Consider the following 18,179-nt stretch of genomic DNA (forward strand, 5'->3'; position numbering starts at 1 on the left):
ATGAGACGGTAAATACCGCAAGCCTAATGATTCTCCGAAATAAAAACAAATGACATAAATGACATTATTGGCTTTACGTAGGTTTCACTTTCTAGCCAACATTGACCACAACTTACCAAAACAAAGGCTTAGATCATTTCTGTGATCGTTTCTGATTATGCTAATTAATTGCACTTGAAGTCTTTCGCTAGCCATTCTGATTTGGAAAACAGAAATAACAGGTAATAATGAAAGCTGATTCGTGTGTCAGTTGCAATATGCATGAAGCTCAATGCTGTAAATATATTTACATCATGGAATTGTCTGAGAATAGTTTTATATTCAACAGATTGGGCGAGTTTCCTTGAACGTTATTAAATGTTTCGCGAGATGACGGGCAGTAACAATTTCCTCATCCGTCCACGTATCTACAACGGTGGACTGTTGAGCAGATTTGAGACACAATGTGATTGCTTTCTAAATCTGCATGAAATGAGATTTGCTACACCTCAGATGAACTATCGACTACAGAGGAGGATAAGGACCCTTCACTGAACACCCTCTACACCGTCCTCACATCACCACAAACCATGACTTATTTAGGCAGTGTGGACCCAGTGATGAAATAATTATAAGTCATAAAGGCTTTCCTCATTTGTGTTTTATGAGATAATGATTTCTTTACAGTGAAGGTCATGCATTTCTTATGCTCGCTTGAAGCGCTTGGCTTTATTCATCGCCTTTTAAATTACACTCGTGTTTCTCACTTGTACATGGAACAGGGTTGCTTTTTGTGTGCCATTGTGCAAGGAAATTGGAGACACCGTCGACTTGCCAGCTGACCCCAAGAGCCGTTTATTTTCTGTATAGAGGGCATGTATTGAGGGTATATATAGTTTTGTGCGTAGGCTTTTTTCATGTTTAGCTGCTCTTGCTCTTAGCATTCTTGGTGTAACTAGCTCCAAGAGGTTCCCTTTTCACACTTCTGGGATTGAACCGTTATATTTCGATAAAGGGCCAAAGTCTTACAAAGTTCAGTAGACAAAGTTCATCCCATCATCCCATTTTTAGAAAACAATAAATAAAATAATCGTTAAGAAAAGTTCATTTATGACTCAGTCAGAAGGAACTGGTATAAATACACCCCTTTTTCCAGGGGTGGATATTATTTGAGTGGATTTCAGTGTAGAATTTAATTCAGTTTAATTTGATGAGTACTAATAAACAAATCCCAAGTAAGTAAGAAAATAAATAAATATATAAATAAAGGCATTATGACGAGTAAAAAATTCGATTATTGCCATTAAATCTTCCTGCAAATGGTCATGAGATGCAATTGGATGCGAGCCATTTATGAACAATCCAAATTAGCAGACAAAACCCATGGTCAGTAAACAATAAGCAGAGGTCAAATATCAGGCAAGGACAGAAGCACAAAGCTTGAAAAGAAAAAAGAAAATTATACTCATATATACTCACACTGGATTGGCAAAACCTCCCAGGCAGTTAAGGAACTGGTATAAATACAATATAATATAAATAAAATAATATAAATACAATTTAACAAGGGGTTAACAGGAAATGGGTGTTTTTAATAGGAGGTGAGAGACCGAGGCAGTGATCGGACCGGCTCAGATTGTGGATTCATGGATTTGGATTTGAAACGAATGAATAATAAACATTGCTTGGGGGCATGGTGGCTTAGTGGTTAGGATGATTGCCTCACACCTCAGAGGTTGTGGGTAGGATTCCTTCCCCCACCCTGTGTATGGAGTTTGCATGCTATCCTCATGCTTCAGGGGTTTCCTCAAGGGTTCTCCAGTTTCCTCCCCCAGTCTGAAGACATGCGTTATAGTCTGATTGGCATATTTAAATTGTCTGTAGTGATTGAGTGTGTGTGTGATCGTGTCCTGTGATGAGGTGGCACCATGTCCAGGATGTCCCCAAACTTGTGTACTTAGTTCCCGGGATAGACTCTGGGTTCCCGGTGACCCTGTGTAGCATAAGTGCATAAGAGTTTTGAATGACAATTTCTGCAACAAGCCACATTTGAATTTAGACTTTTTAAAAAAAAAAATTCTAAGCAAATTAGGTATGACGCATTAAAGCACCAAATCCAAACAACGATACCTCGGATCAATCCTATTGCATGCGCGGTCTGACGTTCCTTAAGTTGCCCATTCGCATCTTTGGTTACCTTTTACAGTTTGATGCAGAAATAAGGAAGAAAGTAACAGAGATCAAAGTATGTAGCTAATACAGTTAGCTTGCTTTGCTAATCTGCTAGTATGAAGCCAAACACACAACGTACATTATTTCCTTTGTGTTTAACTCATTTCCAGTAGGCTGTACATTTAGGCTAAGCTGTTTCTCAGAAGAGTTAAAAACAAATGCCCTCAAGTGACATCTGTAGCAGTCACTACACTTCCACACAAGACCCTTGGATGAGAATGAGCGCATTGATAAAAACCCAATGACCAATCAGATTTGAGAATTCAGTGCACTCTGGTATGGCAGAATGGCAGGTAGTTCTTAGAAAACCTGCATTATTTCCGCACAAAAAACTACCCTTAAACCAGCAGCTCCCGATAGATCTAATGAGACAAAGAGGAACTAAGCACATCTAATAGTATTTAGTCTTTTTCAGTGAACAGTGTCGAGGCTTAACCAGTGACACCACATTAATGGAATTGTTTTTCTACAGTGTGTGCAGCAAAGTGGTGGATTACAAGTGCTTTAGTCAGAGCTGTAGCCATGCTGATAATAATATAATTAATCTGGCTCCAGTCCAAGGATGATGATGACGAGATCAGTACAGGGTTCGGTAATCCGATCTGCACAAAAGTACTTGTGGTTTAAGTGGCACAGTGAATTGGGCTCGTTTGAGTGTGAGGAGCAGAATGTTGGATAAATATGCGGATTCTCCAGGATCTGAATCTTTTTCTTTTTGGATGCTTAGCAGTGTGTGTTCCCCAAGCTAGACACTGACAAAGTTTGCTTTAGTAACCTAATCAACATGAAATTAGATGATATCCAATGCACATCCAGCACCTTCGATCTGAAGCTGTGGAATATTTGATGTCTTACGGCACTTCGAAAAAGCACTTACTGTAAATGAAACTAGGTGTAATTGATGTAATGTGCTTTAATGTACCAAGAGACACCATTAAAGGAGGCTAGCTCTCATGGATACAGCTGTATACACCAACCTTGTGTAAAATTGTGTATGGAATGTCTCTGTATGCTGAAAGCATTGTTCCAGCTTGATAATGCCCCATACGCAAAGCCAGCTCTAGGAAGACATGGTTTGACAAAGTTAGAGCGAAGGACTTGAGTAGCCTGCCAACAGCCCTGACCTCAACCCCACTGAACACCTTTGGGACAAATCGGAATGCAGACTGCGGCTCAGGCCTCCTTGACCGACAACAACGCCTGACCTCACTAATGCTCTTATGGCTGAATGAACACAAATCCCCATAGCCACACTCCAAAATCTAGTGGAAAGCCTAGTGGAAAGCCTTCCCAGAAGAGTGGAGGATATTACAACAGCCAAGATGGACTAAATCTAGTATGGGATGTTCAAAATGCACATATGGGTGTGATGATCAGGTGTCCACAATCTTTTGAGATTTGGAGACATTTATATTCTGATTAATGAGAAGACTCACATTTTAAAACAGACCAACCAGAATAAAAATGGCTAATCTGTTATTCTTCTGATCGTTTGTCAACTCTAGATCTTCTAGATCAGCCTACCTTTGCATCCTAATAGAATACGACAAAAAAAAGAGATTCTTGTGCATATAATCTTAGACAATCCATTATGTAACTCTGACAGATACATGATTTCTTGGAGAATTTCTACCAGTCAAACACTTCCCTTTGCAGTGGCTTATCAATATTTTACAATAGCAGTTATAGAAAACATTGGTTTAAAAACATCAACCTAAGTGAACTGTCAGGCTAACCTGCCAAGATCCTCGCTTATAGCTGAGCAGCTGAGCTCATATTTGCATATGAATCACAGACATTAAATCTTTCAGTCAGGATTTAGGTCACATCACAGGAGTGAAATGGTGCTGACTAAAGTAGTAAATGACCTACTACTTGCCTGACATCAGGGTTGTGTGTCCTTGCTGTGATTGTGTTCAAACCAAGTGCAGGTTTTAATATCATAGATAGAAGGGTCTTATATAGAAACTATACAATTTTTGTTTTGTTTTGAAGGATAAGAGCTCTTTCCTGGCACAACTCTTATGTTTGTGGTGACTTTACAAAAGTAACCTGGTATTCCACAAGTCACTGTTCTAGGGACATTTCTCCTTTCCCTATATACAGTATGCTATGTATAGATACTGTTATTTATGAACATGATGCTAGGTTCCACTCCTATTAGGTTAGATTAAGTTAGATTCAACTTTAGTGTCATTGTGCAAAGCCAATGAAATGCAGTTAGCATCTAACCAAAAGTGCATAGCGGCATATTTACAATATATTATGAAAGATATATGTATACACTGAAAATGAAAGATATATGTATACACTGTATACAAGGGGAGTGGAAGACTTATGTACAGGGGTGCAGTAGTTATTATAAATAGGATATATGCTGATGACACAGAGCTATATGTTTCATCAAAGCATTAAAGCCAGCAGATGACAGACTCTAGCTTAATAATGCTGCCCAAATGTTTAAAGAGCATTACAACCTGGATGCTAAGTAGCTTCTTCCTACTTAATTATGACAAGACAAATGTACTGCTACATGGACTACAGGCAGCTAGAAGTAAGTAGAAGCTCTTGATGACCATCATGTGCAGACCTTAGCTTGTTTATTTATTTACTACAGTCTCTCATTCGAAGCGCATATAGATACCATTACTAGCTGGTAATACTATAGATACCATATTCACGTTGAGCTCAGAAATATTGCTTATCTAATATTACATCTGGGTATTGCCTTGTTGCCTGGATGTTCCAGGAGGCACATACACAAGCTTCAGTTAGTACAGGATGCAGCAGCCAGAGTCCTTATTTGAAGTAGAATGTTTGACCATACCACCACCACCACCCCCTTTTTAACCATGCTACATTGGTTGTATATATATCTTCACATTCATTATCGAATACTGTTAATGATCTGTAAGGCACTGCAGTACCTGAGGGAACCATTGAATTATTATGATCTTTCACTTCTGCTTCGATCACAAGGTGCGAGTTCTTCATTAATATCAAGAATAATGAGGACTAAAGCATGGGGCAGAGTGTTTTCCTTCAAACCCCCTAGCTATGGAACAGTCTTTTAATTAGTTTAAGGCAAATATTTCATTCCTAGGCTAGAAGCATGTTTGTTCAATCAAGCAGCTTGTTCAAGAGTTTTTTTCTTAGAAAAAGGTGCAGATCTGGGGTTTCATGGGTATAGAAATTTATGGTAAACTTTGAAGTTTTGATGTTGTAATTCGTCCTCTTTCATATGATCACTCAAGTTTGTTGATAGTAGAGTGGAAAGACACTGATGTCTCAGGGAGCCCTCATGCCTATGTTACCTTCTGGCTCTCTCTCCTTTAATTATTCTGTCATGGCTAGACCTGCCGGAGTCCCCGCTTACACTCTGATCACAGTATACACCCTTGTTAATGCCTAGTACACTCCGATCATACCTAGCCACCTGTTCTCACTTCCCGTCAAGCTGTATATACACTCCTGCTGCTTGAGGATGATGTCAGTTGCTGTGACATTATATGTCTTCTCCTACACTCTGGATCACCCTGATTGACCCTGATTTATCTACTCTGGCCTCTGCTGTTTTTGCTTCTTTATCTCCAAGATGTCTGCACTTGTGATTTACCTTCTTGCTGCTCTAGAAAATCTCACCTGGATACCGTAGAGACTTGGACTTTCCAACAACTGCTGTGCCTATGACTCACATGTCTTGCTGAGGTGGATAAAATTACCCACATATGGTAGAGAGTTGCACTTCCTAACAACTGCGCTGTGATTATAATAAACTGTCCTGTGGTTATCCCAGGAGTTCTATTCACAGTATGCTCATGCTGAACATTTCATTGTGAATGTATCCTTTTAACACATTTAGCACTGGGTCCCTTCTCTATATGGCTATATATTCTAATCATTTATAATTATAATAATATCATCTCTATCCATAGAAGCCGTAGAAGAGGAAGGCCTCTGTGTTAGAAAAGCTTCCTCTAGATTCCCCATTGGCAGATTCCTTTATCCAGAGTGACTTACATTTTATCTCATTTTGCAGCAGAGGTTACTTGGTGAACCTGGGATTTGAACACACAACCATCTAATCAGTAGTGCAACACCTTAACCACTAAGCCTGCACATCCCCAAGCTACCACATACTCCCTTGTGTTGTTTTTGCCAACCTCACTCCTGGTTTGTTAATTAGGAATCTACGTCTGGATTTCCGTCTGTTTTGGATTTAAACTACTCAGGAAGGCTGATTGGAAAGGCCCCAAAACAACCACAGACTTGCTTTTGACCTTCAAGTGACTGACCCTGCACTATACCTGTTCATCAGGTAATAAATCAAGGGAAAACTGCAAACAGCAAACACCAAACCCACATTATTTGATAGAAATATTGAATAGATACAAATAACTCATGCAGATGATACTGCAACTCGATCCTCAAATGCAGTGTAATGCAATACCGAGCCCTATTGTGAAGGAATTACTAAAAGTTCAGTCAAAATACACAAACAGTGTCAGGCAGGAATATAATCGGTCAAAGACAAGTACATTTGGTCTGACTGCCTCTCCATTTTTAGCCCAGTTAAAGTCTTAAAGTACCTCATACTGTATATAGTTGACCTGTGGTAATTCTGGGCTGAGTACTCTCCTATGAGTTCTTAAATGTGTCAGCCCCAGTTTCTAAAACGGAAACTGACCAGAGCTCTGCACCTGAACACATTTTGAATATGATTAGATGTACAGCTTTTCTAGGCTTCCTTCATGTTTCCTCTGTATTGTGTAACCGTGAAATCCTTGCTGATGACTCTTTTTGTCCGTCCCACCGGGGGATTTCAGAAGTAGAACTCTGTAGGCAGGGTTGTGGGAAACATTTTCTACAAATCAGATTGAACTTAAATATATAAACTTTACTTGTGACACCATCAATACCTTTGTCATCTCCTTTCAGCTGCTCCTATTAAGGGTCACCTATTTGTTTGGTGTTGCCAGATGCCCTTCCTGTCATAACTGTCCCCAAGTTCTCTATGCCATTTGGCAGATGCCCTTTTCCAAAGTGACGTGACTATTAAGGGCCTTGCTCAAGAGCTCACCAGTGGCAATTTGGTGGGATTGGAACTTACAATTTTCTGATCAGTAGTCCACAATTTTTAACCACTAAACTACCACTTCCTCCAGTTTTGGAAGTGCTCTGTCTTGTGCAAGCCAAATGGCTGTGATTGTTTCCCCGGTCAGGAAAGGTGAGATCACCAAAGCCTTACCTGTAGTCCTCCAGGGACTCTATGTAACACCATAAATATATTCTACCGTCTTTGTAGATCAGAAGGCCGTAAGGTTTCACAGGACCTGCTCATGGCATTAGTTATATGGGGAGTTACAGTGTTAGCCAGTTATCTAGTTAGTCTTGTTTTCTCTCTGGATTTCTCTAGACAAACTTGTGTGTCCAGTCAGTCACACATGGCTGGTGAGAGGGTGGGAAAGTGTGTGGGCAAGATGCAGGCCACCTGGTTGATGAGGACAGGCTTGAGAAAGTGTGCCAGGAACACGCGGTCCTCCTAATCACATCTTCATCTCTGCCAAGCAAAGCCCACTCTCATTCTCACACACTCTCTCTTTCTCAGCCCTCATCTTTCTCAGGCTCACTTTTTCTTGCTCTTTTTTTTCCCCTTTGTTTTTCTTTGTCATCATTATTTTTTCTGTGTCACTGCCTGGACCCTGTCCTTTATTTCTTGCTTTTGCTTATTTGTTATCTATTTTTGATTGTCATTCTTATTGTTATAATTTCTTCATTTCCGGAGTCTTTCTTGTGATGTCTCTCTATCTCTATATTATGTCTCTCACATTATTTTTCTATGTGTCTCTGCCCTGATCCTGTCTTTCTTTCTTGCTTGCTTATTCATATTTATCTTTGATTGTCATTTACATATATATATATATATATATATATATATATATATATATATATATTTTATTTTATTTATTTATTTTTCTTCTTCTTCTTTTTCCTTTTTTTTCTTTTTTTTTCAGAGTGACTGGCTTTTTTGTCTTTGTGTTATTACCCAATTCGTGTACCCATGTCACTCATCCCCTGTGTCATTACCCAATTTGCCTCTTGTGTCATTACCAGATTCCATCCACAGTGCAGCAAAGTATCTCTAAAGACCTCCTCCCCATGATCATTCACATTGTGAATGATTCTATAACATCTGGTCCAGTACTAACTGCCTTCGAGACAGCAAGACATCGGCAACTTTCAACTCCTCACTTTCAGTTAGCTGTCTCTGTTTCTCACCCAGAATGATGCTAATCAGTCTGGCTCCAAGGTGGCAAACTCCACAGAAATTTGCCCTTGTGGTCGTTAAGCTCCATTGGGTAATAAATCAGAGTCACGAGACTCTCTTGTTCATCTTCATGTCTTTAAGCTCAGGCCCAGAGTGGACGTGGATTGCTTTCTGACTGGAGTGTTGGTCATAAAAGTGACAGAAAAGATCTACATCTGCTCCATGCAGTCTCACCACTGGAGTCCCACAAGGCTCTGTTCTAGATCCTCTTCTGTTCTATTTTTATTTTAGCTCCTCACATTTTTATGGATATGAGGATACATTGTTACATGGCTTCCATAGCACTGCTATGCTGATGACACTCAGCTTAGCATCTCCCTGGAGCAGTGCTGACTCAAATAAGTTAAAGCTCTGGATTGTTGATCAGAGGATTAGGGACTCGAACCCCAGAACAGCCAAGCTGCCACTTGATAAAGGTCCTTAACCCTCTCTTCTCCAGGGGCACTGTATAATGGCTGACTCTGTGGTCTGGATTTCATTTACATTTCATTTGCTGCACTATCCTTCATATTAACACCTCTGTAATAGGGCTAGCTTTATGCTATTCCTAGACCCATTTATAATTAACTCTGTATAAGGGTACCTGCGAATGATGTAAATGTAATAACCCAGTTTATTAAACAAGAGGCTAACAATAACAGAAACAGGTGGTAAAAATGACCAGACATCTGGTCAGGGTGGTTCTGGTAAGGCAATAAAGACAGCAGAAAGAAACGAAACAAAAAGTGAAGCATCGAAGATTAATAATTGGCCAGAGTTAAGGCACGGCAACCATTTTTTACTGAACTTTCTTTAACTTTCTATTGTTTAGATTATGAAATACACAGAATATATCCATTTATCATGCTATCTGAGTTCATGCTAGAGCAGCTGTGGTGCTATTGCATCAGGTCCCAAATGAGGCTTTAGCGTTAGAGAAAGCTAAAAAAAAAATCTCACCATGCATTTCCTAAATTTCACTACTTAATGAACAGAACAGAAACAGAAAAAGCCTGAGAATTCATGTGGAAAAGATGGCAGAGAGAGGGTGGATTAATGGAGGCAGCTTCTTTATGTCTGAGAGGTTAGTTATTTAGTTAGTATAAGGGTTTTATACATTTTATCCGTTTTGCCTCAAAATTTTAGAGCTGTCTTTGCCTGACCAGTTAATTCCTTATCCTTCAGGTAATTACGTCTTTTCTGTCACTCTCCAGTCGTTTGTTTCCACACTGTTTCACTTCCTGAGGCAAACAAATCCCTCAGACGTTTCCCATCTCCACCAAGCTAGTAAGCTGCCTTCTTTTTGATGCGATTGGCATCCACAACCCACCAATTAGAATCATTTCTGTGTGTGCAGCATATGAGCTTTTTACGCTTCTGGCAAGACAATCAGTGGAATTTCAGGCGCAATATATTTTGGTTTGTGTTGTTGTTTCTGATTAGCCATTCAGCTTCCATTAGTGCAAGTGCTAATACTGGCATAAATCTAAAGCAGGTGGTGAAGGAACATTTGGAAAGCCACCAAAACACAAGAAATCTGATGTCCTCAACTACAATTTGATGTCCATATACCACAACAATTTGTCAATTATTATTATTTTCATTCATTAAATAAAGACAAGTTTAACATTTATCTGGTCAGAGTTACACTTAATGATATGAAATATCCACATAACAAGTTCCTGTAATCATTTCATCATAGCAGCTATAAACAGTCCATCTTTAAGTTTCTTTAGAAGTTTATAAAGAAAGATATTGTTGTTTGTTAACATCAAAACGACGACTGAGAATGGACGACTTCGTCCATTCTCAGACCTTCCTGTGACTTTACCTCTGACTGGTACAAAGTACTGACACTGGAGACTCCTTTCATAAGTGTTTAATAACTATTGCCTTACATAAACGCCATATAAACATCATAATCTTACAGCATACCCCCACTGTTCCCAGCATCCTCAAAGTCCCTACTGTTGCCACCATCCCCAATGTTCCCAGCATCCCCAAAGTCCATACTGTCCCTACTGTCCCCACCATTTCCATTGTCCCTACTGTCCCCACTATTCCAGCATCCCAAAAGTCCCTACTGTCTCCACCATCCCCACCATCCCTACCATCTCCATTGTCCCTACTGTCCCCACAGCATCCCCAACATCTCTACTGTCCCTACTGCTCCCAGCATCCCCAAAGTCCCTACTGTCCCCACCATCCCCACCATCTCGCTTGTCCCTACTGTCCCCACTATTCCCAGCATCCCCATTATCTGCAATGTCCCCACCATCCCCACTCTTCCCACCATTCCCAGAATACCCATCATCTCCAATGTCCCCACTATTCCCAGCATCCCCAAAGTCCCTAGTGTCCCTATCATCACCACTGTTCCCAGCATCCCCAAAGTCCCTACTGTCCCCACCATCACCACTGTTTCCAGCATCCCCAAAGTCCCTATTGTCCCCACCATCACCACTGTTCCCAGCATCCCCAAAGTCCCTACTGTCCCCACCATCACCACTGTTCCCAGCATCCCCAAAGTCCCAACTGTCCCCACCATCACCACTGTTCCCAGCATCCCCAAAGTCCCTATTGTCCCCACCATCACCACTGTTCCCAGCATCCCCAAAGTCCCTACTGTCCCCACCATCACCACTGTTCCCAGCATCCCCAAAGTCCCTACTGTCCCCACCATCACCACTGTTCCCAGCATCCCCAAAGTCCCTACTGTCCCCACCATCACCACTGTTCCCAGCATCCCCAAAGTCCCTACTGTCCCCACCATCACCACTGTTCCCAGCATCCCCACTGTCTCCTCCTTCCCCACCAACCATGTCTATATAAGATATTATCACACAAAAGATCACATATTAAAGCTAATACATTGCTCAAAAGCCTATTATTTCTGGCTGCTCTGCTTTGATAGAAAAACAACTTTCTGATTAATCAGGAACTGAGAACTAAATGCTACATATTTAGTCATTCTGTCTGTTTGTGTGTGGAGCGAGAAGCTGTTTATACAGAGTAATTACATTTGGAGAGCTCTGTGTCAGTCCATAGTGTTGATTGCTGATTGAGAGAAGCCCTGCTGCCTCGCTGCTTACACTAGCACAAATTTCTCAACTCATTTAGTGTCATTTCAGTGTCTCCAGCTTGGGGTTGAGAAATGAAAAGCACTTAGTTAAACCTGGACAAAACTCCCTCAGTGAATTAGTGTTTCTAAAGGCAGCATGAAATGTATTTAGATGCAAATGACCAAATCTTGGGGGGAGAATTATATTCATTGCTGCTCCTTTTTTAATTATTTGCATCCCTTTTTTTGAGGGTGAAACATTTTTAAATCCACAGGTGACAGCAAGCAGAGCCCAGCGGTGCAGCTTAAAGCAGATTACTGCTTCAGACTTAATGCTGAAATGTGTGTGTGTGTGTCTTTGTATCTTTTTGTCTTTGCATAAATTTTAACTCTCTTGCTGTGTCCCAGTTTGCTCATTTACACTATGCACTAAAAGTATGTCCTCTTTTTTGTGTTTCCTACTTTTGGGAGTGTAGCAGAACTGTACAGTTACTTGGTAGTCTTTTTCTTTACTTTTCTTCCCTCATATCATTAATACTATAATTTACTCGTATTTTACTGTTCTCTTGATTTGATATTTTTCTCTAAAATGCGTCTAAAATCACGCAAAGCTCTCAGTCACAAAACACCTCCTCCCTTACGCCAGGAATTATGGGTAATAGTGTCCATGAATGCACAATTTAAAGCCTAGCTTGTAGCCTGGCTAACACTACTAAGCTAAGTACCTAGCTAGATTTGGCCAGCAACTTTTTACAAATAGTCAGCATTTTTTCCCCCCTTAAAATAATGCACCACTCATTTTTCGAAGGTTCTACACACACGTATATTTCATCAGACGTTAGCTTATAACAAGTTCAGTGCTAAAGCGACTCCTCGGGTGTGTATGTACAGTTCCGCCACCACATTAACAAGGTGTCTCAGTTTAAAGATCGATTTATATAAATCAACTATATATGAGGTAAAAAGAAAAATCTTGGATGTGTGAGATATGGATATACCTTTGTTGCATTTGTGTCTCTTCTGTCTCTCACACACTGTAATGCGTTTGAGTGTTGTTCCTGGACGACTGGCTCACACAGCAGGGGGTAATTGAGATTAATGACTGCTTGGACATCTGGGACTAACACACACACACACACTTCCTCTCACAGTCTCTTTCTAGTCACTTGGTGGATCTTTAGTTGCTCTTGAAATCCGTGGTTTCTGCAAAAACAGATAAATTCTCTATGTATATGTGTTGAGGTATTTTTTTTAACTAGAGCTTAAAATTAATTTCCACCATTTTACATCAAAATTTTACCTTTAAATTTTGTACCTGATCTGGAAAAAAAAATAACCTGCCTGAGAAGTTAACGTTAAAGAATTATTGAAGAAGTTGCTAGAATTATGAGTCTTTAGTTTAATTACAATCATCGACGTTAACTCACTGCCTCTTCACTCCACTGATCTGTCTCTGTGTTCTGCCGGGAAGTCGTAATTACGAGTCAGTAAGTCGTAATTACGACGTCGAGTTCGGAGTGTGACAGAGGTGAACGTTCTCTTAATTAAAGGCCGAGAATACAGTGAGGTTTTTGGACTCTACTTCAGGTGTGTTTTACTTTTTGTAATCAATGTGTCCATGTTCCATCATAATCATGTCATCACGATCGATATCAGGCGGCTCGTCTCTGTATCTTGCCTCATGAACCGAACACGTAACTGAATTCTCAGACAAGAAAACGTTCAGATTCATCAGATTTACCTTCGGCTGCAGTACAGTACATGTACTGCAGTACATGTTTTCTGACTGACACGCCCCCAATCCCAGGAAACTCTGAGCTCAGAGTTCCAAACTCCCACTCGTAATTACAACCTTTGTGCTTGAGTTTGGCTCGTAAATACATTCATGCATGACATTTTGTTTAACTCTCTCCTTACACAACCTGATCATTGGTATAGTAAGAGAGAAACCTATATAAAAATAATTTCTTTGTTGATTTTTGTTGTTTTGTTAATGTTAGAAAAGTTGATTACTGCCATGGTTTAGTGTCCAGAGTATCTTACACTATGGAAATGTCTTATTGTTATTATTAGCGTAGCTTATAATGTAGCTTTTATCAATTCTGTCAACTCCAATTTAACGCTAAATGACACAAAATCAGCTTCAAATACATGTTGTCACTGCCTTGATGGTGCTGTAAGTGAGAGTTTTTACACCTTGTGCCTTGTGCTATACCTATTTTTATGACAGCGTAGGTTTCAAATCTTTAATACATGTGAATGTTGGTGTCATGAACCGGACGTTACGAAACGAAAGGCGTGAAATCTTCCAGTCGTAGTGGAGTGTGACTAAACAGTTGACACACTTGACCAGGTCAGTTCCAGCAGTGAAGCACATCTGGAACACTGGAGCGGTTTCCACGCTCTAACACACCCGAGTCCACTCACAGGTGTTGAGGTTAAAGCAGGGAGATTGTGATGATGTTTTCTGCTCAGACTGTCGGTGATGATTAGCGCTGTGTTTCTGCTGCACTGCTGGGTGTTAGTTCAGTTATTACTCTGAAATCTGATCCACTTGTGATTTTTACAGCGGAAATGGATCACGTGGATTTTGATTTTCGTTTATTTCTGTACAAATCACACACACTAATGTTTCCTGGTAATGTTTTTCTCTCTCTCACACACACACACACACACACACACACACACACACCACACAGGGGGCAGTGGTAGCTCAAGTAGTTAAGGCTCTGGGTTGTTGACCGGAAGATCGGGGGTACAAGCCCCAGCACCACCAAGCTGCTGCTGTTGGGCCCTTGAGCAAGGCCCCCAACCCTCCCTGCTCCAGGGGCGCTGTATCATGGCCGGCCCTGCGCTCTGACCCCAACCTCCAAGGATGGGATATGTGAAGAAAAGAATTTCACTGTGCTGTGTTCTTACTACTTAGACACTACTTAGAATTTAGTTGCACACTAAATTCAGTATACATCAGAGCACACACACACACATTAGTTACACACTTACACATGCTACACACACACACACACTGATGTTTCTTAGTATAGTTTCTCCCAATGCTCACCATGTCACACACACACACACACACATTAGTTACACACTTAATTCTTAATACATTGCAGCACACACAAATACACACACACACACATTTGTTGCACACTAAATTCAGTATACATCAGAGCTCACCATGTCACTTAGACACACACACACACACGCACACACCACGAATCATGTATCTTTCATCAGGAAAAAGAGAAATAAATCCCACAACTCTTCATCATGTTACAGATCCGATCTCATCCTCAGTGTGTGATACACAGAATATCTTCTCGATTATTTACTAAAGAAGTTACAGCAGTGTTTATCCCTCAGCTGCTGCAGAGAATTATGGGATATCATGTGTGCACTGAATCAGATAATCAGACAAAACTCCTCAGAATAGCAGAGTGGACACACAGCTGGTTTGTTCAGCGGTTCCGCTGACCAGTGACAAGCAGAACCACCATCTGGATCCGGAGAATGCTAGAGATCCTTCAGAAACATCTTCAGAAATCAGGAAGTCCTCAGCGCTTTGACCAGCCTCCAGCGTCTAGCTCTCTGTCCAGCTGCCAGTTCAGTCTGAAAGCAGCTTGGAGACAGGAAGTGAAGCTCCACGTCAGCCAATAACCTTCCAGATACATCACACTTCCTCCTGAATGTCAAGGAGCCGAGGATCTGAAACACCAGCCAGAGTCTGAAGAGGTTCTGGAGGACTTAAACAAACTCCGACTCGGATTGGTTCCTTTTTCTGATTTATTTCACACCAATGGAGAAGACCGTACTTTCAGATCAAAATAAAAGTGTGTAGAAATGAAAAAGCAGTATCTTGATAGCATGAATTCTTGATAAAAAAGGAATTAAAACATCAAAGCATTCACAGCATTCAAATATTTTACTTCATTTTTTTACGCCATTTTATGTTCAGAAATTTGCAGAATAAAAATCTTTTTTTTATGTTAAAAAATGGGGGTTTTTTGCTAAATTTTAAAAAATTAACCGACATTCATATCAAAAATTTTGTGAACTAATTTTAACTGAATGACCGAATTTTTCGATTTTGAATGTGTGAAAATAAAAAATAATTTTACTCATTTACTCAATTTTATTTAATTTAACTCATTTAAATATATATATATATATATATATATATTTTTTTTTTTTTCTTTACTTCCATAAATTTCTGGGCAAATCACACACACTCAGTAATGTTCCTCCAAATGCTCACCATGTCTCTCTCTCTCTCTCTCTCTCTCTCTCTCACACACACACACACGCACACACACGCACACACACACCAGCAGCCTGTGATGAGTCTTTGAGGGTTTGGAACTTGGGAGGGTTTGAAAGAAGAATCACTAAATCCTTACGAATTTTCACGTGTTTGGTTCAGACGTCTGATTTCAGGACAGGAAGTCGACCTTCACGTGTTTCTAACGTGGTGTAAAATATGCAGCAAATGTACAGAGAGCATCTGATTGGAGGCATGAAAAAAAATCTCATGTTTGATTGCATCTATGACGCTAATTCAATTTCATGGAAAGTTCAACTTGCCCACCTCTAACACACACAAACACACACACACACACTGTTGTGTGAATCCGCAAAGAAGGCCTGTGTGTGGGACAACAGCGAGCATGTTGATGAGATTGTGAGCTCTTGACACTCTAAGCCCATGAACGCTCACACTCATGCACACACACACACACACACACAGTAGCACTGGAAATTGAATGAGGCCATTAACTAACCCAGTTTAGCCCCTCTGTGTGTGTGTGTGTGTGTGAGTGTGTGTGTGTTTTGTCATTGACGCTGCCCTTCAATAGCTTGTAACCTGGAGAGATGTGTAGCAGTCAATAACGTTAGTGCAGAGGCGTGTTTAGATTTACGGTTTTAAAGCCTCACTCTATTAAAACCCCCAAAACCACCGTGTGTGTGTGTGTGTGTGTGTGTTTGTGATGAGTCGTTACACACATTCGGAGAAACACATTTCAACAGGAGTTGTTCGAAAAACGAGTCAAATAATATATCAAGTATGATGTATGAGTAAGGAATAAAACACTTCATGTATCATGGTGTTTCAGGTAATACGACTCCCTGTGAGAGGGGAAGAGGGCGGAGTCAGCCTAGAAGAGACTCCGCCTCTCTGCATAGAACAGTTACATCATCGAAGGAGATTTGTTAGGAAAAAAAAAAACGTAACATCTAACCAGAGCTTCCTGTTTTTCCTTTAATTTCTCACCTGGCTTTACGTCTGACAGGAAGAAACACAGGAAGTGAGGACGCTTACTAGCCTCACTTAGCTCATGGGCTACTGAGGGTTTTACTTCTCTGACCACAAGCTTCAGAATCTGGTCAGCTTTAGACACTTAACTGAAAACAGTTTACAGTATCGTCTGTGCAGGAAGTTTTGTTTGAAGGGTAAATTTCCAAAAAAAATATAAAACACACAATACAAAGAAGCAGAAACAAACAAACAATGTTTGAAGCATGTATTATAAATAAATATAAACAAACAAACTAATACAAAACAAATAAATAGAAGAGCAAAAATAAATAAACAAGCAAGCAGACAAACAAAAATTTGTTACAAGTTAACAAATTGTGTCATGAGAAGATATAAACAAACAAACAAATACAAAACAAATAAATAGACAGGAAAAATTAAGAAATATTTGTGTTTGAAGTATGTATTATAAATAAATATAAACAAACAGACAAATGCAAAACAAATAAATAGACAGAAAAAAAACAAACAAAGAAATATTTGTCTGAAGCATGTTATAATTATAAACAAACAAACAAAGGCAAATAAATAGACAAAAAAAAACAAATATGAATAAAACAAAAAATGATTAAATAAATAAATACCCAAACTAACAAATGGATGAAGAAATATTTATGTTTGAAGAATTTATATTGTAAATAAATAAATAAATAAATAAATACACTATTTGCTGAGAAGATAGATAGATAGATAAATAAATAAATAAATAAATAAATAAATAAATAAATACACTATTTGCTGAGAGGCTACATTAATAAATAAATAAATTTGGAGCCAGATAAATACCTTCCACAGCACTGAAGAGTTTTTTTCCTCTTTATTTTGTCATAATTTATACATGAAACATTTAAAGTGCAAACATTTTTAATCAGAAGTGTCTTCTTTTTTTAAAAAAAAGTCTAATTTCAGGACTTTGTGATCAGTTAAAGTTTGTTAAAAGTGAAGCACAAAGACCATTAATGCTTTTCTCTGGCCCCGTCTGTGATGGACAGGAGAACCACTGCCGGCGCATTAAGATCCTGGGTGACTGTTACTACTGCGTGTCAGGACTGACGCAGCCCAAAACTGACCACGCCCACTGCTGCGTGGAGATGGGGCTCGATATGATCGACACCATCACGTGAGTCGACTTTGTCTGCTTGATTCCTGCTCTCTCACACACACACACACACACACACACACGTATTGCTTCACCATTGAGCTGAGTATTAAACTTGACAGGCTTATATGAAGATTTTAGGAAAGGTTTGGATGAGGAAAATGATTATTTGTGGATATTT

At 39.7% G+C, this 18,179-nt stretch overlaps 1 protein-coding gene across 1 annotated transcript in view; it reads left to right on the forward strand.

Annotated features, from left to right (window-relative positions):
- The window catches only part of adcy1b (adenylate cyclase 1b), a 74,540-nt gene that overhangs the window by 22,422 nt on the left and 33,939 nt on the right, over positions 1-18,179 (forward strand). Inside the window, exon 5 of the mRNA XM_058393975.1 lies at positions 17,892-18,019. Coding sequence (XP_058249958.1) covers positions 17,892-18,019 — 128 coding nt within the window. The remainder of the gene's footprint in view (positions 1-17,891; positions 18,020-18,179) is intronic.

Source organism: Hemibagrus wyckioides, linkage group LG07, assembly GCF_019097595.1.
Source record: "Hemibagrus wyckioides isolate EC202008001 linkage group LG07, SWU_Hwy_1.0, whole genome shotgun sequence".
Classification (NCBI taxonomy): domain Eukaryota; kingdom Metazoa; phylum Chordata; class Actinopteri; order Siluriformes; family Bagridae; genus Hemibagrus; species Hemibagrus wyckioides.